This window comes from Capricornis sumatraensis, chromosome 5 (assembly GCF_032405125.1).
Source record: "Capricornis sumatraensis isolate serow.1 chromosome 5, serow.2, whole genome shotgun sequence".
Taxonomy (NCBI): Eukaryota; Metazoa; Chordata; class Mammalia; order Artiodactyla; family Bovidae; genus Capricornis; species Capricornis sumatraensis.
Genome location: NC_091073.1, coordinates 96,356,544 through 96,380,329, shown reverse-complemented (window position 1 = coordinate 96,380,329; position 23,786 = coordinate 96,356,544). Strand labels below are relative to the sequence as shown.

The 23,786-nt window shown below is 34.9% G+C and overlaps 1 protein-coding gene across 2 annotated transcripts; it reads left to right on the top strand.

Annotated features, from left to right (window-relative positions):
• Positions 1-215: 215 nt before the first annotated feature.
• Positions 216-22,379, top strand: ZNF800 (zinc finger protein 800). 2 transcript variants are annotated; one of them, XM_068972918.1, is made up of 5 exons: positions 216-276; positions 5,342-5,437; positions 15,724-15,867; positions 18,013-19,705; positions 20,917-22,379. In XM_068972918.1, coding segments are annotated over exons 1-5 (1,995 nt in total). In that variant the 3' UTR covers positions 20,918-22,379. The 2 variants fall into 2 exon arrangements, with proteins under 2 accessions (XP_068829019.1, XP_068829018.1); XM_068972917.1 differs by lacking the exon at positions 20,917-22,379 and having other exon boundaries at positions 18,013-19,853.
• Positions 22,380-23,786: the final 1,407 nt, after the last annotated feature.

Sequence of the window (23,786 nt, the reverse complement as noted above, 5' to 3'; positions counted from 1 at the left end):
GAAGCCTTCGTGCGTTTTTATTTTTCAGTTGGAGAGGAAGGTTGCAGGGCGCTGGAGGGGAAGCGGAGGGTGGGTGATGGGAACGTTTCTGGAAAATGCAGCGAGAGCCCCCCCAGGAAGTTCAGGGTGAGTGACGGGTTTGTGTTTCTTTCAACAGCCAAGCCGCAATGAAGAGCTTCTTACAGTGAAAGGAAAGTAGGTCGCGCCCACTGAAAATGCCTTTAAGGGACAAATACTGTCAGACTGACCACCATCATCACGGATGCTGTGAACCAGGTATACCCCTTTCTTCTCCAGTTGCTTTGGTCTCCATCAGAGCCACTCTACTCTCTGTTTTCTTCCTGCCCAAGAAGTCATTCCTAACTAAGCAGGCTATAATTTCCCCTAGCATAAAACCAGTTATGAAGCTAAAAGCTTGTACAAACAAGAGATCTCCCTTGCTTGATCCCTTCAAAAACGTACTGCTGGTGTCACCTTAAATCTTTTCCACAAGATCGATTACTCAATCCCTTTTCCTTCCCTTTCAAGGCAGCTTGTAGCTAGTAGTGTACCCTCATGCTCTGTGAATGGTTAAAACTGAAGCGAAAGGAAAAAATAGGTAGTATTAGAATACTACCATTTATTTTTATGAAAGCTGTTTCATTTAAACTTTTAAAAACTAGAAATTTCTTCTGCTTAAATAGTATTGAAAGAGAGAATAATGCTTAAACCTAAGAATGAGTTTAGTTTGGGCTAAGGAAAGTTTGTCGAAGTCAACTCGTTGGGAGAATGAGGTATTAAGTGCGACCTCTTAAAGATCTTGGACAGAACACAGGATTGCAAAATCTGATTCTTTAAGATAAATATTTTTAGGATATTGTTCAGAGGGATGTTTTTTAGTTGACTTTATGAAACTAAAAAGGTATTTTTTGGAATCTCACAAGGAGTATTAGAACACTAATAAAATGTGATGTATAAACTAGTGATAGTTTTTCTGCTTGCTAGAAGTTTGTGCATTATTAGAAACATTTAGAGGTACAGCTTAAAAGAATCCTTGAATATACGCTGTCACTAAACCAACAAAAGGCTTTTCTGTTAAGTTCAAAGGCAGTTGTTGAGCATTATTTTTGATGTAAAAGTTGTAGGACTTTTTAGTACTTTTGCTTGTTTCTTGTTGGGGTATTTTAACTGCACCCAGTGTACTTGGTTTTGTCACAGTGAAATTCACTTAGAGCACATTTTGATTAACGGGGAAAAAAAATGGTGGTGTTAAAGGGGAAGAACTTCTATTGTCTGGAAACTTTGGTACATGTTAGAATAAAATTTGTACTATGACCCTATCCCCACTAATTTGCTGAAAATGATAACCTCTGCTAATAAAACAGGCAGTCCCAGAGTGGAATCCAGTGTTTATTCACTTGCTCCCTGGTTTGCCTACCTTTCATCATCCTTTCTACTGCACATTTTGTGTATTTGAAGTGAATATATATCCCTTATATTTTACCAGTTGTTGAATGGATTTTGCTAGTTTTGAAGTAGAAAACTGTGAATGATTTCTTATACTTCCACTCTTTTTTTCCCCACTGGAAGACAGTCTCTTCCACTGTCTTTTTATTCTGTATTTTTCTGAGAAGTCGTTTAAGTTGAATTAGTTAATTAAATCATATTAAGGCTTGTTGCTTAGGAAGAGATGTATTTTGTCATTCATTTAGTTCTTTGACAAGTCTTTATTGAGTACCAGTTAGGTGCTAGGCACTGTTCAAGGCAATGTGGATATAAGTGGTGAACACAACAGATAATTTCGCTCCTTCATGGAACCTTTGAGTGGAAAGGGATGGATGTAAATAAGTACACAGATAAGGTAATTTGTGACCATACCTTATTTAGTGTATTCTGATAAAGTTTTCAGATACTTTAAAGATATTTTCCAGAGATGAACTTTTAAATTTGTGTTGAAACTTGTGCTTCTTTTCCTCCCTCATTAACACAAAGTCAGATAAGTTGCTTTAATTTTAAAAATTCAGCTTTATTTTGCCAGAAACTTTTCCCATGCAGTTTATTTTTCAGACTGTTAGGTCAAAAGTGGTTGGTATTTCTTTGCTTTTTTAGTTAGAAGTAAACCCCTTCTGAGGGTTTAGTTCATTGGAAAGGTAGAAGTGTAACTTATGAGGTAGTTTTAATTGTCATTATTTCACAGGAAGATAAAGGACCAAGTGAGAGGATGTTTCCAGTATTGAGAGGAATAGAAATGGTAGTTTTAAAAAGAGGTTGCCCTCAGATGGAGGGAAGAAGATGACATTATGTTTATGAGGTTCTTTTAATGAACTCTGCTGAGAGATCTGTCATCCGTTTGAATTATGAATAGTAGGTGAGTTCCCGAATGAGAGAGAGCAATGTGTTTCTGGGGAGGTCTTGATAGGCTGGATCAATTTGTAGTGAGTGGTGGTGTTATAAGCCCGTATGTAAAGTATATTCCTAGTTATGTTTTAAGAAAGTTTTTTTGTTAGAAAAATTTTCAAACATTCAAAGGTAGAATGCTATTGGAACCTTACGTAACCAACACACAGGTCCATCGGTTATCAGTATGTGAGGATGTGGACAATTACTTTTGATCTGTATTCTCCCCTCACCACAGTTCCTTCTCTATCTTCCAACTGCTCCCCTGCTCACTACTATTTGTAAGCAAATCTCAGACATCTTAGGTTGAAGAATATCTTAAGAGGCTTGTTTTAAGGGAGGAGAGACTCTTAACGCAAGTAGGTGATTCTGGGAGGTGTGTTCTTGGAAGGATGTAAAGAAAGATGATAACCTCTGAGACTAGGGTTTTTGGCTGGAGGGAGGTGCTGTTTTTTTCCTTGTTATGTGACCTGATCTTGGGAGGGATGATAGGATATGCAAGAAGAAATTTTTATAAAATATTGACATAAAAAGCTTTTTTAGGATTGAGAATATATTTTCAAATGAAGAAAGAAATGGGACCTATACAGATGTGTATACCAGGTGGATATTCCACTCATAACAAAACTAACCCTGGGGTTATTTTGAATGGTGTCTCAGGATGTGTATGTATTCTGGTGGTACCAGTGATGGTGATGGGTAACAAAATTTTGCTCTAGCTTTAAATTGATGTTGTCATGTGGAAGTGGAAATTAGTGGAAAGTTTCTGGAGCATGTACCTAAATGAGGAAAGGGGGTGCTGAAGAGAAGTTTCTATTTTTTTAATCATATTTCTCTCTTATTTGTTACTCTTTTTTCATTCTTGCTTTACAGAATTTTTGCCAGTTGGAGAGTCAGACCTTGGGACTTTTTAAAATTGTATAATTTCTACCCTATCTTTTATTATTTTTCGTAATCAGTTATTGGTTGTTAGAATGTACAGATACTAGAAAGAGATCCATCTAATCCAAATAAATGATATCATCACTCTGTTTACAAACGTTTGCTGCTGTTTCTCTGAGGGGTTCAATTCTACTTCTCTTAGATTTTGGAAGAGATTTTTCATTTTTGGTGTCAGGAAAGCAGTTGACTTGTAGATGATGATAATGGTGATAAAACATTTATTGAGTCTCTACTGTATTCCATGCTCCGATTTAACCAGGAACCTGCATTAGCTAATATAATCCTCACACAACTCTATGATTTAGGTACTTTTAATATTCACATTTTGGAGATGAGAATAGAGAAATAGAGAGTGTAATTTGCCCTAGCTGTATCTAGTAAATGGCAAAAAAAGAATTTCAGCACAGTCAGTCCAGGTCTGGAATGTTTCCTTAACCACTGCAGTTAGTGCCAATGTTACATGTTCTCAAAATGAGTTGTATTTGTGTGTATGTATTTTAAAATATCCCTAAAGTGTCTCAAAATTGGGAAAATTTTGGTTAATGGAATGGTTTGTTCCTGAGACATAGTTTTTCCTGTTTGTGTACACTGAACTTAAGAGTTGAAGCCTAGAAGAGACTCTTAAGGCTGTGTCTATACACATAGCACGGCAGGCTTTATCCCCCTTATCAGACAGTTGAGAGCTTTCCAGGCCCAGGCTCTGAAGCAGTAGCAGCACCCATTACTGAAGTAACCCTCCTTATCTTCTCAACACTGAGCAGATGATGGTAAAACATCATCTGGGTTAAAATGGTAAAACATAACATACTGAAAAAAGAGGTGATTAGAATGACTGCTTTTTCTCCACCACAACTGTCTCTACCTGATGTCTAAAAGAGGTGATTAAAATGACTGCTTTTTCTCCACCACAACTGTCTCTACCTGATGTCTAATGGAAAACTCAGTTTTCTTTTTCAGTTACCTTGTTTCTTATTACTATAACCTTTTTAATTATATATTTATACTAATAATCTGGGGGTATTGGCAAGCAGGGATGATATAGACCTCTGTATATTTACAACGGGAATATTATTTTTACATATTATAAGAAATGCATTTTTTCTAAAATGCATACTTCCAAAAGCCTGGGCTAGTGAAGTGTGAGGCAGAAAGTTTTTCACCTCTATAAACCCAACCCAACAGAAAGAACCTTCGTTAAGTTTTGTTGGTATCCCGCTGTCCCACCAGACTTTTTGTGTTTATATAAGCATTTATACATAAACACACATATATATTAAATTTATTTCTGTAGCTATTGGAATATATATTAGTATAATTGAGATCATATTTTATAACCTGCTTGTGTTGCTTAACAATGTATTATTGACATCCTTTGTTGTCAGCACATGCAGGTCTAGCTCATGCTGTGTAACAGCCGTGAGAGGTTCTGTTGTATGGATATTTCATAGTTTATTTAGTCTGGTTCCTTTTGAGAGACTTCTAAGTTGTTTGAAATTTTTCTCAATTATTTATAGTGCTGCAGAGTGCTGTAGTGAACATTCTTATACATCTGTCATTGTGCACTTGACCAGTTCTTTCCTTAGGCAGTGGTTCTTGAGTTTTGCTCTCATAATTGCCAGAGAGCTGTACTAGATTGTCTGGAGAGTTTTGGAATGGTTTATGAGGGGTGGCTAGGCTATTATTGCCCTAGAATTTTGGTTAAATGTAGTAGTTCCTCTTCAAGGGGAATAAAAAAAGCAAATACGACTAATATGTACTAAATAACACCAAAATAGTAAGATCTTTGCAGTTGAACTTAATGCATAGCCTCAGCAGCCTTAGTTTTACCTTGAATTGAGAAAAATTGTAGTTATATATGTACCATTATTTTATTTTGCCTTAAAAAGCTAATGGTGAAATACATACAAAAAAGTGTGATTGTCATTTAACATGATTATAGCAAACCATTGTTTTACTTCAATAGTAAATGATTTAAATAACCCTTTTTTGTGGGGATTGGGGTGGGTATTTGTCTTCCATGTAGTTTATATCCTGGAACCTGGAGATGCTCCTTTGTTACAGCAACCACTACAGACATCCAAATCTGGTATTCAGCAAATAATTGAGTGCTTTCGATCAGGTATGAATGTTTTAGGATGTATTTTCAATCTTCACGTAGTACCTTAAAATTACCTAGAAATCCTTAGAAATAATTTTTAAAAAATGAAATATATACATTGATTTTCTTTATAATATACTTTTGATTGTCATTTTTAAAAAGTGGACGAGTAAATACTGCTTGATTAGAAATTATTTTTCAGTATTATTATATACTAATTTTAAAAGTGTTTAGAATGATTTAAAGAAATATATGGTATATTTGCTGGTAAAGTGTCTCTTAAAGATACATTGTTATTTTTTGGCATGGTCTTTATAAACTCTCAGAAGACAGTACTAAATTATACAAGGTCTTTATGAGCTTTGGCAGGGTAGATTATTTACTCGGAATGTCTGAGATGTCTCTTGTTCTAGATTAATTACTTTATCATCTCTGTTTATGTAACTCACCATCTCCTACCTAACCCTGGAGTTTCAGTATCTTAAGTAGAGCATGTGATAGAAAAAAAGACTTATTCTAGCCCTGATATCTTCAGATATATTTGTTTAGCTTTTCTTTCCATTATATTACTATAATAATGGATATATAATAAGTATATTTGTGCAGTTACAGTCCAGCGCTCTAAAATGGGTGTTGATCACTAAGTATAAATGGTTGAGAACTATTAGGAGTCCTGTCGGTAGGTTGTTGTGATTCTTACATCCGCTTGTCTACCACTTGTGGATTTGGCTTCTTTGACATTGTGGGGTATTAAATCAAGTATGAACTAGCAAATGCACATGACTGATGGACACCTAAGTGGTGGACATCCCAAGTTTAAGGATTAGAATACCTTTTGTTATTATTTTAAAGGTTACTGTATCTTAATGAAAAAATTCTGAGATTTAGAGAATTTGTATGAAACCACTTGTATAGATGAGAAATTTTTTAAGGTGCTTGTTTTTAAATCTTTTTAAAGGGAAATAGTATACATTTGATTTATTTTAGGATTCTAAAAAACAGATTGTTCCTTTAAGTTAATTTCTGACTCTTGAGAGTCATTTCTTAACACTTTTCATCTATAATCCTCATGGCGTTGCTTTTATGTATTTATATCAGTATTTCATGTATGCTATAACAAATACCTGTGCTCATGCTGGACGGTGGTATGACATATTTTATTGTGTTTTTTTTATTGCTTTTTACTTGGGATAATTGCCCTTGGTTAACAGAAATAACTAATAGGTCAAATTCTCCTATGGTAAATACAGTTAAAATTTTACTAATTAGAGGCAACATTTAAGTATGTTTCTGGCATAACAGAAAAATGGTTAGTTTTTAATTGCAGTAAGAGTTTCTGTTAGCTACTTTTAGTACAGAGATAAAAATTCTTTTTGTTCTTTCTCATATCGTGGAAATGAAGATAATAACTTCACACTTAGTTATATTCTTTGCCTTAGGTTTCTTTTTTAAAAATTTGCAATTTGAAATTTTACTATTTCAGTTTATTACAATGTTATTTGATTAAGAAGTTAGAATTGTTTCATTTATTTGTGCTTTTATCTTGAAAAAAATTCCTCTTCAACAAGATCTTGTATCCAAAATCTGTATATTTTTTTAACCTTGGAAGGTGAATATTTAAAAATGAAATTATTTGTTTTCTCACTGTACTGTGATTGTATTGGTTTTCTGTGTTTGCCATTTCTTTACTAAGATTAAGGAAGGGATTGTGAAATGGATAATGTGCTCTTTCTAAAATGTCTCTGGCAAATTTGCCTTCTGAGCTTTTTTTTTTTTTTTTTTAACAAATTTTGAAAATAATATAAATTCTAAGTACTCAATTATTTAATTAGAGATGTTTTAGAAATATGCTAAATGGTACAAAGAAACTAATTTTGGATTAAAAAAGAACTGTTTTACTTTACTAATGTATCTCATAGCTAAGTAATTCTGATTTCCTGAGGATAGTAATCTCTTACCTATCTGGATAATCTCAAGTCTCCTAAGGTAGCTGTTCTTTAGCACAGAGGTATTTAAGCCTCTGCTGACTGAAACCTTGGGAGGATGAGATGGAACTTTGGACCACATGACAGGGTCTAAGATACCTTCTCATTCTGAGACTTACAAGATTCTCCCAAGCAGCCCCTCAGCAACTAATCTCTTTCTAGGCTGTTTCCATTATGGCTTGGTCATACACATTTCATTTAAAGAGCTATAGTGGTGTTTTATATCTGACAGGTATTTGAAGATAGAACTTTGAAGTCATGCTTTTCCTCTTGTTAACATTCAGAAGCTCAGCCAGGTTGTGCAGTAATGATGTGTTAGGATATCTCTTTATCTTCAAGCTCAGATAGTTGTCTTCAACTCCTGTATCAGCTCTGTTTAAGGGATTTATGGTCTTCTGCCTATATGGGGCTCTCTATGACCTGGTTTTAATTCCTACCTAAGCTGGACATTCATAAAAGGCTGAGGAAGGAGTTGACTTAACTTTTTTAGGTCCACCAGCCTCATGTGTGCTGTACTGACTGGTTGTACTGACTGCTTGACCAGTTTTGACTCATTTTCTTTGCTTCCTACTTCAACTTAAGCTTTGGACTATTTCCCTCACTTTAAATTACAAATACTTCTTGACTTCTAATCTCTACTTTTATTTGCTTGACTTAAAAATTAATCTGAATAGACTTTTCTTTTTGGACTACATGATACATGTGTGTGTGCGCGTGCTAAGTGGCTTCAGTCATGTCCAACTCTTTGCAACCCTATGGACTGTAGCCCGCCAGGCTCTGTACATAGAATTTCCCAGGCAAGAATACTGGATCCTCCTTTTTCAGGGGATCTTCCAATCCAAAAATTGAACCAGTGTCTCCTGCATTGCAGGTAGACTCAACTGAGCCACCTGGGAGTATTTAATATATACCCGTGGCTTAAAAATAATAATACAGAGGTATAAAAGGATATACAGAAATATAGAAATAAGTGTCTTTGCTCAGATAGTACTAATACATGGTTTGTGTCTTCTTCCAGAGAGTCTCTACCCATATATGAACATATATCCCTTAACTTTCTTCCTGACACAAATGGTAGCTGACTGGGTATTTAGGTATCTTTGGCTTTAAACAGTACATTCTACTGTTGTTTGACATCTGTCCATATATAAATATCCCATATTTTTTAGAAGGCTACCTGTTTTGCACCTACCTACAGCTTTTCTACTCTGAAATCTCTAATGCTTGGGTGACTTGAGACAGGCTCTTAGCTCTGAAGCCAGGATTCAGGTACTACCTGGACTGTGCCCTGCCCTTTGCTTGAGTTTTTCTGTAGTTCTGTCAGTCCTTCTAGGATCACGTTGGTGACTTTTTGTCTTTCAATTTTCCCTCCTTTCTATTAACTTAAAAAAAAATTGAAGTTGAAATATAGTTGATTGACATTGTTGTGTTAGTTTCTGGTATACAGCAAAGTGATTCAGTTATATATGTGTGTGTATATATTCATTCTTTATCATATTCCTTTCCAGTTTGATTTATTATAGGATATTGAATATAATTCCCTGTGCTATACAATAGGATCTTGTTTATCCATTCTATATATAATAGTTTGTATCTGCTAGTCCCAAACTCCAAATCCATTCCTGTCTCTGTTAATTTTCAGTTCAGTTCAGTCGCTCAGTCTTGTCCGACTCTTTGCGACCCCATGAATCACAGCACGCCAGGCCTCCCTGTCCATCACCAACTCCTGGAGTTCACTCAGATTCACGTCCATCGAGTCAGTGATGCCATCCAGCCATCTCATTCTCTGTCGTCCTCTTCTCCTCCTGCCCCCAGTCCCTCCCAGCATCAGAGTCTTTTCCAATGGGTCAACTCTTCCCATGAGGTGGCCAGAGTACTCGAGTTTCAGCTTTAGCATCATTCCTTCCAAAGAAATCCCAGGGCTGATCTCCTTCAGAATGGACTGGTTGGATCTCCTTGCAGTCCAAGGGATTCTCAAGAGTCTTCTCCAACTTAGGGAGAAGTAAATTATAGTGATAAGTGAGAATCGGCTTTGTGTGATTTTCGCTATTGTTGTTATCTAACTAGATTTGTTTGGTCTTTAGTTTCTTAGAGATTTTGTTTTTTTTTTTTTACTGCTAAAGTGACATTTCTTTCAGTTAATGTAAACTATGACTGGATGGTGATGCCTAAGTCCTGATTCTGTAAGCAAAAGCTTGGGATGAAAGTATGACTTACCAGAGGTACATATCTGCTGTATTATATGATGGAATTTTTTGCTTTTAGTTGATACATAGCCATTGTAGGAAATTTAAAATCAGATTGCATATTTTGGGGATAGATAAGAAAAATGTAGCTTTATTTTATTTGTTATTACATTCATCTTCAAAGCATCTCACCTGAGGCTGTGTTGCTAGGAGAGCAGCCATTCATATTGGTTTGGGAATTTCTCAAGGGCATAGATAATATCCTTCACTTTTGTGTCTTCCGTGAATAATATTATACCTGGTATTTAATAGGTGTTCAGTAAATATGTGTTAGACTAAACAAATGTTTCACCAGATAGGCACTAAAATAATTTCATTCTGCTTATAAATATATTGTAGTATGTTGCAGTGTTCATAATTAATTTAGTAATTTTTTTTAACCAACCCTTGTAGGTAGTGGTTTTAAGAGAACAATTTTGAAGTTTTTATTAAGGATGGATGATCAGTTAGAAATTCCCTTCATACTGGTCTTGGAATTTAGCAGGTGTGATAGGAATTACAGATTTGCTTGCAGTGTTGGGAATGATATTGTGGTTTAACAGTCATCTTAAAGAAACTGAGTTCATGTGTGAATCAACAATAAAGCATACAATATACTATTTAAAAACTGTTGTTGCTGCAACTTAAAAGGGTCATTCACCAATATATCAGTATATTAAGGGAGAAAAGGATAGCTTCTCTTTGGGCTTCCCTGATGGGCTGGGTCTGATGGTAAAACAGCTGCCTGCAGTGTGGGACACCTGGGTTCAATCCCTGGGTTGGGAAGATCCCCCTGGAGAAGGAAATGGCAACCTACTCCAGTACTCTTGCCTGGATATTCCCATGGACGGAGGAGCCTGGTAGGCTACAGTCCATGGGGTCACAAAGAGTCAGGCTGGACTGAGAGACTTCACTTTCACTTTGTCTTAACTAAACAACTTAAGCATATTTTATTAAAAGATGTGGACACTATTTTTGAATGTAAACTATGCTACAGTCTCTTCAGAGGATTGTCTCTTAGCACAGAAGAGTTAGAATTAATATGATGTTATGTCAAGCATCTGACATACAACCTAATGTGAAATTGAATACTGATCCTTTTTGAAAAGAAATTTTTTAAACCTTTATATCAGTATATACAGTGTATTTTACTTTAATTGATAGCACAGGATTAAACCTTCGATGAGGTTTAACTAAATTTTATTGAACACCCATTATGTGTGAGAATCTGAAATGTTCATTAATTAATTACAGGCACCAAAAGCCTTCTCTTTGGAGGGCTGGTTTTTCAAAAGATACTGAATTGATGATCTATGTAAACGGTATGTAAGTAGTATGTAGTGACTTCTAAGATGATTTAAAAAAATTTTTATTTTATTTATTTATTTATTTTACTTTACTGTATTGGTTTTGCCACACATCAACATGAATCCGCATACATACACATGTTCCCAATCCTGAGCCCCCATCCCCCCACCCCCCCTGCCCATACCATCTCTCTGGGTCATCCCAGTGCACCAGCCCCAAGCATCCTGCACCCTGCACCGAACCTAGACTGGCGATTCATTTCTTATATGGTATTATACATGTTTCGGTGCCATTCTCCCAAATCATCCCACCCTCTCCCTCTCCCACAGAGTCCAAAAGACTGTTGTATACATCTGTGTCTCTTTTGCCGTCTCACATACAAGGGTATCGTTACCATCTTTCTAAATTCCATATATATGCGTTAGTATACTGTATTGGTGTTTTTCTTTCTGGCTTACTTCACTCTGTATAATCGGCTCCAGTTTCATCCACCTCATTAGAACTGATTCAAGTGTATTCTTTTTAATGGCTGAGTAATATTCCATTGTGTATATGTACCACAGCTTTCTTATCCATTCATCTGCTGATGGACATCTAGATTACTTCCATGTCCTGGCTATTATAAACAGTGCTGCGAAACATAAGGTGAGAGAGTTATCAGTATAGGAAAAGGAATAATTAGGAGTAAGGCAGCACGGCTCTCTTTCTCTCAGGATTAAGAGTTGTGGAGGAATTTCTGTTGCTGTCTGGGTGAACTTCGGTTGCTGTCTTGTCTCTTTTTTCAGATTATAGTAGGTTTTAACTATTGCCAGAGGCACAGTTGGTTGGCTGTGTCAAACTGTTAGTGAGCAAAGCAATCAGAAAATGGTAGCTGATTAGAATAAAGCCATTATGTCCCCGTGGGAAACCAGCAAAACCTTAAATGGTAACTGAAACCAACTTAAGGAATAATTTTTGCCTGTGTTTATGGAATGAGGACACATCTTATTTTTCTCATTTGTAATACATGTAAGCAGAATTGGAAAATCACTCAGGTCCCATTTTTTTGTTTTCTGGTTAACTTTATAGAGACTTAAAAAAAAATTCATAGGGAAGATTTTCTTAAACATGGAGAGAGCTCACCAGTATGTCTAACTAAATATCCATCAGGCGTGATCCTGAAAGCTGTGAATACAGTGGTGAACATCAAAGGTATCTTTTCTGTCCTCTTAGAGTTTCCAGTTTAATGAAGATAAAAGTATCTAATCACAAAATAGTGAGATAATATGGTATAGATGTACAGGGTACTCCAGGAGTATAGGGGAAGAATTCTTAACAGGAAACAGGAGGGGTCTGAGAAGGCTTCCTGGAGGAAATGACATCTAACCTGGAATCTGAAGGATTATTAGAAGTGGGCCAGACGAGGGAAATGGGGAGGATGTTATAGGCAGAGAGAAAGAAACATAGGAGAAGGCCTGAAAAGTGAGAGAATTTGGTGAATCCAAGGACCTGTAAGAAATTTGGTTTGCTTGGATCAATACAACTGTGTGTGTGTGTGTGTGTGTGTGTGTGTGTGTGTGTGTGTGTTTGTGCGCGCGCGCGCATAAGTGGTGTGAGGGTGGTAGGGTATTTTTTGTGATTTGATAATTAAGATTAATTAGTCAAGGTCAAATCAAATACCTTTTTTTTTGTTATGGTTGATTGAGATAACCTGGTAGATGATATCTGATTTAGGGGCACAGTCTTTAAGTTTTTACAAGTAATGTTTTTTATGTATAACTTCATGTTGTAGTTTCTAGTCATAGCTAAACCTCATTCAGATTATTTCTGTGTCCTTCAATCCTTTTAAACAGTTTAGTATCTTTAAAGGCAGAATTGAATTTGTAGTATGGGTCTAGCTGGTTTTTTAATTTAGGATTAAAATATGCAAAGTTTCCCCATGTTTTCTTCTGTCTGGTAATACACCCATCTGTACTTACTAAGAATTATATGTAGATCAATTACAGAAATTTATCTAAAGTGTTCTTTATCATCAGCCTACCTCTCATAGTTTGTCAGTTACTTATGAGGTTAACTATGAACTAAATATATAAGCAGTTTATTGCCAATATATTTTGTAATGTGAAATAGACTAGAGAAGTGTATGTGTGTGTGTGAACTTACTTTTACACAATGAATAATACCCAAGTTATCTTCTGAATCTTTTAAAATATATGTTTTCTGGTTTTGTGTTAGTATGATCTCGTGAAATAAACTTTGAATTGGATTTGGGAAGTGGTAGAAATGATTTCATTATATATATATTTTTTAATTCTTCTGGAATTTAGGTTCATATTTTCTTTCATATTCTCCAAAGATAGGTTTGGTTTGTTTCATAAGATGAATAAACCAAAGTGCACACAGCTTTAAGGTCACACAGCTAGATGATATCAGAATTGGAATCTCTGAAGACTTAGTAAAGTTATGATAATGTGGTAATCATTTTGCAATAGAAATTTGAAGGCTAACATCTTCAAAATGATGATAAAATGCAACATGATGAAAATTAAAAATTAAAGGTAAACAAATTGCAAAAGATTGAATCAGAAATGCTTAACTTTTATCGATCCTATTTCTGCTTTATTGACTGTGCCAAAGCCTTTAACTGTGTGGATCACAATAAACTGTGGAAAATTCTGAAAGAGATGGGAATACCAGAGCCCCTGACCTGCCTCTTGAGAAACCTATATGCAAGTCAGGAAGCAACAGTTAGAACTGGACATGGAACAACAGACTGGTTTCAAATAGGAAAAGGAGTATGTCAAGGCTGTATATTGTCACTCTGCTTAATTAACTTTATGCAGAGTACATCATGAGAAATGCTGGGCTGGAAGAAGCACAAGCTGGAATCAAGATTGCCAGGAGAAATATCAATAACCTCAGATATGCAGATGACACCACCCTTATGGCAGAAGGTGAAGAGGAACTAAAAAGCCTGTTGATGAAAGTGAAAGTGGAGGGTGAAAAAGTTGGTTTAAAGCTCAACATTCAGAAAACTAAGATCATGACATCTGGTCCCATCACTTCATGGGAAATAGATGGGGAAACAGTGGAAACAGTGTCAGACTTTATTTTTTGGGGCTCCAAAATCACTGCAGATGGTGACTGCAGCCAAGAAATTAAAAGACGCTTACTCCTTGGAAGAAAAGTTATGACCAACCTAGAAAGCGTATTGAAAAGCAGAGACATTACTTTGCCGACTAAGGTCCGTCTAGTCAAGGCTATGCTTTTTCCTGTGGTCATGTATGGATGTGAGAGTTGGACTACAAAGAGGGCTGAGCACAGAAGAATTGATGCTTTTGAACTGTGGTGTTGGAGAAGACTCTTGAGAGTCCCTTGGACTGCAAGATCAACCCTGGGATTTCTTTGGAGGGAATGATGCTGAAGCTGAAACTCCAGTACTTTGGCCACCTCATGTGAAGAGTTGACTCACTGGAAAAGACTGTGATGCTGGGAGGGATTGGGGGCAGGAGGAGAAGGGGACGACAGAGGATGAGATGGCTGGATGGCATCACTGACTTGAATGGACGTGAGTCTGAGTGAACTCCGAGAGTTGGTGATGGACAGGGAGGCCTGTCGCAAAGAGTCAGACACGACTGAGTGACTGAACTGAACTGAACAGTATTAATTATGCTGCTGAGATTGTGTTTATTCTCTGGTAGTCCCAAAGCTTAATAGTCACTGTGTACCTGGATAGTCTTCATGGTATTTTTTAGGACACTTTTGTTTTTTTCCTATTTAATTCAATATTATTTTCCTTTTTTGTATTTTTTTTGAAGAAACTGAAGGCTCATTAATTAGTGAACAGAGATCAATTTTGTCCATTTACCTGTGTCAACCACCAGTAGGAAGCAGTGATAAAAGAGGTTCTATTTGTGTTTTATTTTAAATACTTCAGGAGGGCTTGTTGCTGTTTATTTTCTGCCTGCCTTTTGATCTTCTATCATAATGCTTAGATTCTGTAGATAAGTGGCTTTTCTTCAGTGAATATTTATTCAGTGTTGTTAGAACTGAGAACTTTGTAAATAAGACAGGCTTGGTCTTGGCCACTTTGGAATTTATAGTCTAGGGGCAGACAGGCTTTAAACTAGTATTTCTGTCAATATTTAATTAATTGCAATTAGGGTGAGTATTTGAGGGAGAAAGGCTTTCAATACATTTCTAGTAGTATTAAGAGACCTAAGCAAAATTCAAAACCACGGACCAAGGATTCTGTACTGTCCGCTAAATGATAATAATCCCATGTTGGCCCAGAACCGCAAGTAGTTTGAGCTGAATTTAAAAAGAAAGGCACGACAATCTTGTGAGACAGTTTTGACCTTCTTTAAGTAATCAGGGGGAAATGTGTTTACTTCGTAGTACAAAAGAGAGCTGGAAGAACAAGCAAAAAACGTGGGTTGAGGTGGCATTTAAATCTTCTGTACCACTCCAGGTCTGTTGCATCAGAATCTCCAGGAGTGGGTCATGTACATTTTTATTACCAGGTCATTGTGACGATCAAGCAGATACTAGAACCATTGCCAAGACATCCCAGGAGTTGATTGGCTGCTGAATTAGAAAAAGACCATCAGTTTCAGGTGTCCTAACATCCAAGTGATAAAATTTTGCTTAGAATGTAGTTTATAACTTATTTTTGAGTATAGTGTGGTAGATACTGGCAGTGCCTGCATTTTGTTTTAAAGAGTAAAACCACTCTTTTGGATTGTCAGCAGTGATTTTCCAGTTTAAAAGTACATGTTAAAGTTACCTTTGTGCTTTCTTTTTTCCTCAGGAACTAAACAACTTAAGCATATTTTATTAAAAGACGTGGACACTATTTTTGAATGTAAATTATGCCGCAGTCTCTTCAGAGGATTGCCAAATTTAATTACCCATAAAAAATTCTACTGCCCACCAAGTCTGCAGATGGATGACAGTAAGTTTTATTCATATGTTCATTTATGCGTTTACTGTGTGTTCTTATACTGTAGCTGCACATTCACATTAGAATGGTATCAGTATCTGGTTACAGATGACTTAGTGATGGAGAACAAAATAAAATACTTGACTCAGTGTTATATATTGGGTTTCTTAAAGAGATAATTTAATATCTATTTTTAATATCTTTCACTTGGATTTTGCTAAAGATAAATGAAGTTAGATTTTTACTACATTTATTTGTATTAAAACATTGGATATTGTTTTTGTTTATGTGAACTATACAGTTTATATTCAGGATTTTAAATTACAATATTGATGCTTGATGGGGGTGTTTGTATTTTTACTTCTTAGCAGCTTGTTACCAGATATGACTCATTGTTTACTTAGATTCTCCTTAAGTAAATGAGAAGGTTGAAAATAGAGCAAAGAATTAGTAAATAAATTGATTTTGGAGGTATTGTGGAGAGCATTAAAAAATAATTGATAATCTTTCTAATGTTTTCTGGGTCTTGATTTGAAGATCAGTTTTATTCTCAGTTTTATCAGAAATTGGATTGTGTTGCAAGCTAACCTGAAATCTGAAATAGCTTTATGTAATGAAGGCAGGTAGTAAGGTAATGAAGTTTCTGTGTAACCAAATGTTTGTTAAGTATATTGTCTGTGTATGATTAAGTTGCAGTGTATATAATAATACTGTTTTCTTGCTTTAAAGAGCTATGTTAATTCCTTAACATATTTTATTAAGTCATAGATTACTTTCATTGTTTTTTGTTCAGGGATTTAACTCTTGTGGACTTAACAAAATGTAGAAGTTATTTTGTCAGTTTGATATTTCAGTTGCATTGTGGACTTTGTGCATTTTTCAACTTAACCTTTTGGGGATGGGAATGGAGTGCAAAACTCCAAATAGTAAAAGTACCACTTTAATTATTAGTATGAAGTGATTTAAAATAGAGGAAATAGATGAAACAAAAATTTCATATTTGTCTTGAAGTTTTTCCTACCCCTGTTAGATCTTACTATACTTCTTTTATCCTTGAGATGTAAATGAAAAGGCAGTCTAGAAATTAGTTTCAAATCTAACCTTGCCATTAAGGAACTAGTAGGAATTTAATTAACTTCCTGGTAGTTATTCTGTGTTAGTTTTTGGTGTGAACTAAAGTTTAGTTGAATTTTAGAGGGAAATAGATAAATGGATTTGCTGGATTACGGTATACTGTTCTGTAATACTTATTCTATAAATACTTCTGTGAAAGTATTCTTCTTACAGACACTACTTTATCCATTTTAAAAAGAAAGATTAGTAGACCAGAAGAATTATGATAAATCATTTCTTGATTTCTAAGTGGTTATCAGATTTGATACTGTATTTGTAGCTAGATTTTAGCGTTGTATGTAGGAACATAACCAGTGTTAGTCAACTCTGTTACAATAGGAATGTTAGGTTGCCTACAGACAGAGTAATTTTATTGCACAAGAAAATAAAACTAGCTCTGTTTTTGGAATTAATTTATAGTTTTTAATCATTGGTTTAATAGAATTATGCCATGTTAAGACATGTAATAGGACTGAATTTAACCAACACTTCTATACATCATCATTTATGTTTCTAAGTTTTCCTATAAAATCTTTTTAATTTTCCATAAGCTGTTCAAATGTCCCCATACAATTAGATTAGGTTATTATGGATGAAGTTAATAGGAATGCTGTTATGTTTTCTAAAAAAAAAAAAAAATGATTTTTATACTAACATACTTCAGGGTATTTTATCCATCTTGGATTATGAGAACTTCTGACTTTCCTTTGCTAGCCTAAAAATATGAAGTATTATTTTTATTGTTTGGGATACTCATCTGCTTAAATATTTTATATTAAGGGCCCTTATATTAAGTAGCTCTTCAGATTGTATCTATTCCTTAACATTTGTGTACCATGATGAGATTTTAAATTCAAGCAAATTTTAATTTAATCAGTACTAGTTTTTTAGCCTCATAAAATACTGAGAAGTAGATAATACTCTTGTAAAAATAAATACAAATTAATAATAAATTTTAAGACAGGTTAATAATACATTTAAAAATATTAGAGGACTAGAGCAGGCTAATTATTTCAGATTAAAATGTTGTTTTTTCCTTAACAGACCTTCCTGATGTAAATGATAAACAAAGCCAAGCCATAAACGACCTCCTAGAAGCCATATATCCAAGTGTGGACAAGCGAGAATACATTATTAAACTAGAACCTATAGAAACTAATCAAAATGCAGTGTTTCAATATATTTCAAGGACTGATAATCCCACTGAAGTCACAGAGTCAAGCAGTACTCCTGAACAGCCTGAAGTTCAAATACAGGAAACTAGCACTGAACAGTCTAAAACAGTTCCAGTTACAGACACAGAGGTGGAAACTGTAGAGCCCCCTCCTGTTGAAATTGTTGCAGATGACATTGCACCTCCATCTGATGAACAACCGCAGGAATCACAGGCTGACTTGGAAACTTCGGACAATTCTGATTTTGGTCACCAGTTGATATGTTGTCTTTGTAGAAAAGATTTCAATTCCAGACGAGGTGTTCGTCGTCACATTCGAAAAGTACACAAGAAAAAGATGGAAGAACTAAAAAAGTACATTGAAACACGAAAGAATCCAAACCAGTCCTCTAAAGGACGCAGTAAGAATGTTCTAGTTCCATTAAGTAGGAGTTGTCCAGTATGTTGTAAATCATTTGCTACAAAAGCGAATGTAAGGAGGCATTTTGATGAAGTTCATAGAGGACTAAGGAGGGATTCAATTACTCCTGATATAGCAACAAAGCCTGGGCAACCTTTGTTCCTGGATTCTGTTTCTCCTAAAAAATCTTTTAAGACTCGAAAACAAAAGTCGTCTTCAAAGGCTGAATACAATTTAACTGCATGCAAATGCCTTCTTTGCAAGAGGAAATATAGTTCACAAATAATGCTTAAAAGACATATGCAAATTGTCCACAAGATAACTCTTTCTGGAACAAACTCTAAAAGAGAGAAAGGCCCCAATAATACTGCCAGCAGTTCAGAAATAAAAGTTAAAGTTGAACCAGCAGATTCTGTAGAATCTTCACCCCCTTCCATTACCCATTCTCCACAGAATGAATTAAAGGGAACAAATCATTCAAATGAAAAAAAGAACACACCGGCAGCACAGAAAAATAAAGTTAAACAAGACTCTGAAAGCCCTAAATCAACTAGTCTGTCTGCTGCAGGTGGCCAGCAAAAAACCAGGAAACCAAAACTTTCAGCTGGCTTTGATTTTAAGCAACTTTACTGTAAACTTTGTAAACGTCAGTTTACTTCGAAACAGAACTTGACTAAACACATTGAATTGCACACAGATGGGAATAACATTTATGTTAAATTCTACAAGTGTCCTCTTTGCACTTATGAAACTCGTCGGAAGCGTGATGTGATACGACACATAACTGTGGTTCATAAAAAGTCATCCCGTTATCTTGGGAAAATAACAGCCAGTTTAGAGATCAGAGCTATAAAAAAGCCCATTGATTTTGTTCTAAATAAAGTGACAAAAAGAGGCCCTTCAAGAGACGAAGCAAAACATAGTGATGCAAAACATGATGGCACTTCTAACTCTCCTAGTAAAAAGTATGAAGTAGCTGATGTTGGTATTGAAGTAAAAGTCACAAAAAACTTTTCTCTTCACAGATGCAATAAATGTGGAAAGGCATTTGCCAAAAAGACTTATCTTGAACATCATAAGAAAACTCATAAGGCAAATGCTTCCAATTCACCTGAAGGAAACAAAACCAAAGGCCGAAGTACAAGATCTAAGGCTCTTGTCTGGTGAGGAACAGTTACAGAGTTTTGCTTTATTTCCCCCCATCGAACTAAAAAAATCATTTGACCATAATTTATAGCTGGTTCCATTTTAACACGTTTGCTTCCATATATCTTATGGCAATGGGAACTGCAAGAGTAATGTGCATATTGCATTTACCTCTTCAGTGACCTTTATTCCAATGGCTTGGGAACAAAAGTTAACTTCAGAACTTAATCTTCCACAGGACAATGCAATATAGTCATAGATAGATGGCACAGGGTCAGTGATTTCCTCTCAATGTTGTAAAATATATACATTAATATTGGCTTATGTTTACAATAGAAGTCTTCTGTTTAACTAACTTTGCACAGGTTTAATTTGATTCAGTGACTTAGTCTACTAATTAATACATTGTGGGAAAGTTAAGTATATTAGAATGAATTTGTGAAGGCGATAATTATAGGAAAAACGTCTTTTGAGGCACTGTAATTATTGTAAAAATTAATCTGTGACGGCTAAATAAAGTGCTGCACTCAGAAAAAATACAGCCCCCAAATTGAATTTAGAACAATTAGCATTTATTATTTACATTTAACACAGTGCTTCCAGGCAGAGGGGAAAACTCGATAAACAAAAGTTTGGATTATTTTCCCTTTTCCTTGGAAGTATGTGTTAGTTACTGTGTTTTAGTTTTGATCTATGGAAAGTGATTGTTTAGGTCCCAGATCCTCTTTATTTTTACCTTTTTGTTTAAATAAACTTTTGGTGATCATTTCAACATAGTTAATATTATTAAGTAGGTTTTTTTTCTTTTTTTTTATGGTTGTGTGTTGAAAAGTAAAATCCCTGTTGGGGAAAAAGAAAATAATATTACTTTTTTAGAGGGTTTTGGAACAAATGTAGATTTTTAAAATGCAATATAAGGTGTAGACTCCCTTTTGTTTTCGTAAATCTCCCTGTATTTTTAAAAGTTTACCTTCAGTACCTGTGTCCCTCGTATTAAGGCATTTAATATATTTAATTAGTATTAAAGTAGTTTTGGATTCAGGTTCTAAAGCAGTATACTTAGTTTGAGTGCTGAGTAGGTTAAATGTGGTTTGACTATCACACATTTTTTTTGTGTGTGTGGAAAACGAGATGAAACCATTCTTTAGAAGTCATTTATTGTATAATTCTAAAAATAAGGTTTTATTGGTAAACTCAAAAGTGTTCATTTATTCCCATTTCTCCTCAGATAACTTCAAGTGATGTACGAAAAGGTTTGGAGTTCATTTTTGTGGAAAGACTTTAAATTGGTGTTAGAACCACTAAACATCTTCAAATGGTACTATGAGGAAAAAAAGAAAAAGTTTTGATAAATATATGACTGTAACTGCTGTTTTCTGACTAAAATAATAACCATCTAACCACTTGTTTCTAAGGCACTGCCTCTTCCAGCACTTTCAAGTAGCTGTGACATTAAGTACTGTCATCACAATCCATCAACTAACCACCCTTGTGCATTTGGTCTACGTTTTCTACACAAATGGTGCAAATTTTGTTTTCCAACAGTTTGTTGATTAAAGTGATCAACAACCTGAAGAAAATATCACCACTGGTGATTTTTAATTAACAAAGACTTTATCTTAGCGATTTTAGTTTTGTTCCGCTTCATTTGGCAGAATTTTTATCTGGATTGTACAGATACATAATTTCCTAGTGAGTGTATGTTAGGACCAAAAGATAAATTAATATCAGCACATTATAGATATTTAGCCTGCTAAATATTTGTAATTATTTTTACATCCATTTATTTCTAACTTGTTCTACAGCACTTAAATGTTTGCAGGTTTTATTCTAAAATTTATACTATAGGAAAGTTGCAGTTCATTTTCTCCCATGGACCATCACGTTCTTCATTTGTAAACATCTGAGGTTTTTATGAAAATTAAACATTCCCCTGTATTTCTTTAAATTTCATTCAAAGCACTTTAATGATAGATGCAACTTAAATTTTCAGGTTTTTTTAAAGACCGCACATTTACTGATGTTAATATGAAGGCAGTAGTAAATAGCTTACTGAAATTTTATGGATGCAGACAATCCCTGCACAACCATTTCTTACAATATTAGTTTATTTCTTTAAATATTGCTAAAAAAGGAAGATTGGGGTGTATACCCTGCCTTTTCCCCCTCTACCAAGTAAAATTTTAGATGACTACTTTAGATAATATTTGATTCCTACTGAAAAATTTAAAAAGTAATAAATTTTTGTCCATTTTTGTAATCAAGATTTTAGGGAAAATGAAAGTACGTCTATCTTTAATGAAATATTGGGCAGGTTTTTGTGTATCAATATTTTGTATTTTTTAGGGAATACTTTATTTTTAAATAATTTTTAGTAATTTTTGTCAAATTATAATTTTAAAAGGTACAGCAGGAGAATATACTGTGTTTTTATATAGTTTCACATGTAAACTTAGGAGGGACCCTGTCCATCTATATACTTTTCATATAAAATTTTAAAATGTTGAAGATCCACAAGGTCATAATAAAATGATTTTATAGCTAGAAAAGCATTTACCCTTCCCAGTGCTTTGCACTAAAATATACTGTGAAAGGAAAGTAGAAAGACTGTAACTTGCTGGAAATGTTCTATATTGAATGTACATGCTCTTGTTGGAAAAATGTACTATATGTGATGGAAATAAACCAGACTCGAAGTTATTTCAGCTAAATGTGCTTCAGCGAAGGTGCATTGGTTGAAACTTAAATGTTTTATTATCAAATTTAAATTTATTCAATGACTGAGCGGCTCCACTTGAAATTTATCCTGATCGTTTTATTTTTAAGAGTTAGAGTGATAATTTCTCTTTAATTTAAAAACAGATTTACTTTTCCACATATGGAAAACTTGTACTTATAGGTCTAACTTTAATGATCAATAGCATAATATATTTAGGGAACTAAATGTATAGGTGTTATTTCATTTATAAACCATCTTCATTAGTGGCACATTATTAAACCTGTATGTTTGACTTTTGCAAGGTGTTATCTTTTATGCATCCCTACACACAAGACATTCCAAAGATATTTTTCCAGACTTAACTGCCTATAACAAATGGAAAGATAATGAGGATTCCTAAAAACCTTGGGGTAGCTCTTTGCTGCAACTTCCCATGTGTATGCCAGCCTTTTCCTTTCTACTTTACTTCTTAAATTCTGTAGGGAAGAAAGAGAAATAGCCTGATGCTTGTGGAGCCCAATTGCAGCAATCCCCTTCCTCCACTCAGTTGCTTTCACAGAACCATTCACATAGTTTGTCTCCTCTGTCATAACATTAGGGCCACAGAGCAGGAATTTAGGAGGGAGCATCAGGGTTCCAAGGGCTATAAAAAGATCTCATCGGGGTCATAGCGTTTAAAAAAAACGGCCACTATGTCAGGACTTGTTCAGATTAGAAGGGCCTGGAGAGATTAAGAATATTTTATCATAATAGCTAAATTCATGGATCATGGGAGACATAGGAGTTAGAGAACTCGGACCAGTTAAGAAGAGTAGAATGAACATGTAAGAAGTGATTAGAAATTCTTTGTTCTTTGTATTCCTTTCTGGTCTTCATCCTTAACTTTTTGATTTTATGTTGACTCTTGGGCTTTGTCATCTCAAGAGGATGAGGCTTTTGAGAAAAGGCCTAAGAAATTTGTGCCAGAAGCTTTTTGCATGTAGGCTGTATAAGCAAGTATTTGTAGCATTTTTTGTTCTGGAGTGAGGGGCAGCAGTGGTTAATCAGGTAAAGAACTATCAAGAATGCCTTACTTTAAGATCTATCTCTGGGTACAAATTTTATCTAGCTTTGCTGTTGTTTGATCAACAGTTTTTCTATAGAATTCAGCTTCTTTCCTGAAGATATCTTTTACTCCTAAATCATATTGGTGGAAGAGGAAAAACAATAAAAGGTATGGCTTGACTTCAACTTTTTAAGTTTGTAAAGTGCAAGTGAGAACTGGATGAGTATGGCTGACACTAAGCAGGTGGTTTTATTTTTATTTTTTTGACCATGCCTTGCTGCTTGTGGGATTTTAGTTCCCTGACCAGGTTTCAAACCTGGGCCCTTAGCAGTGA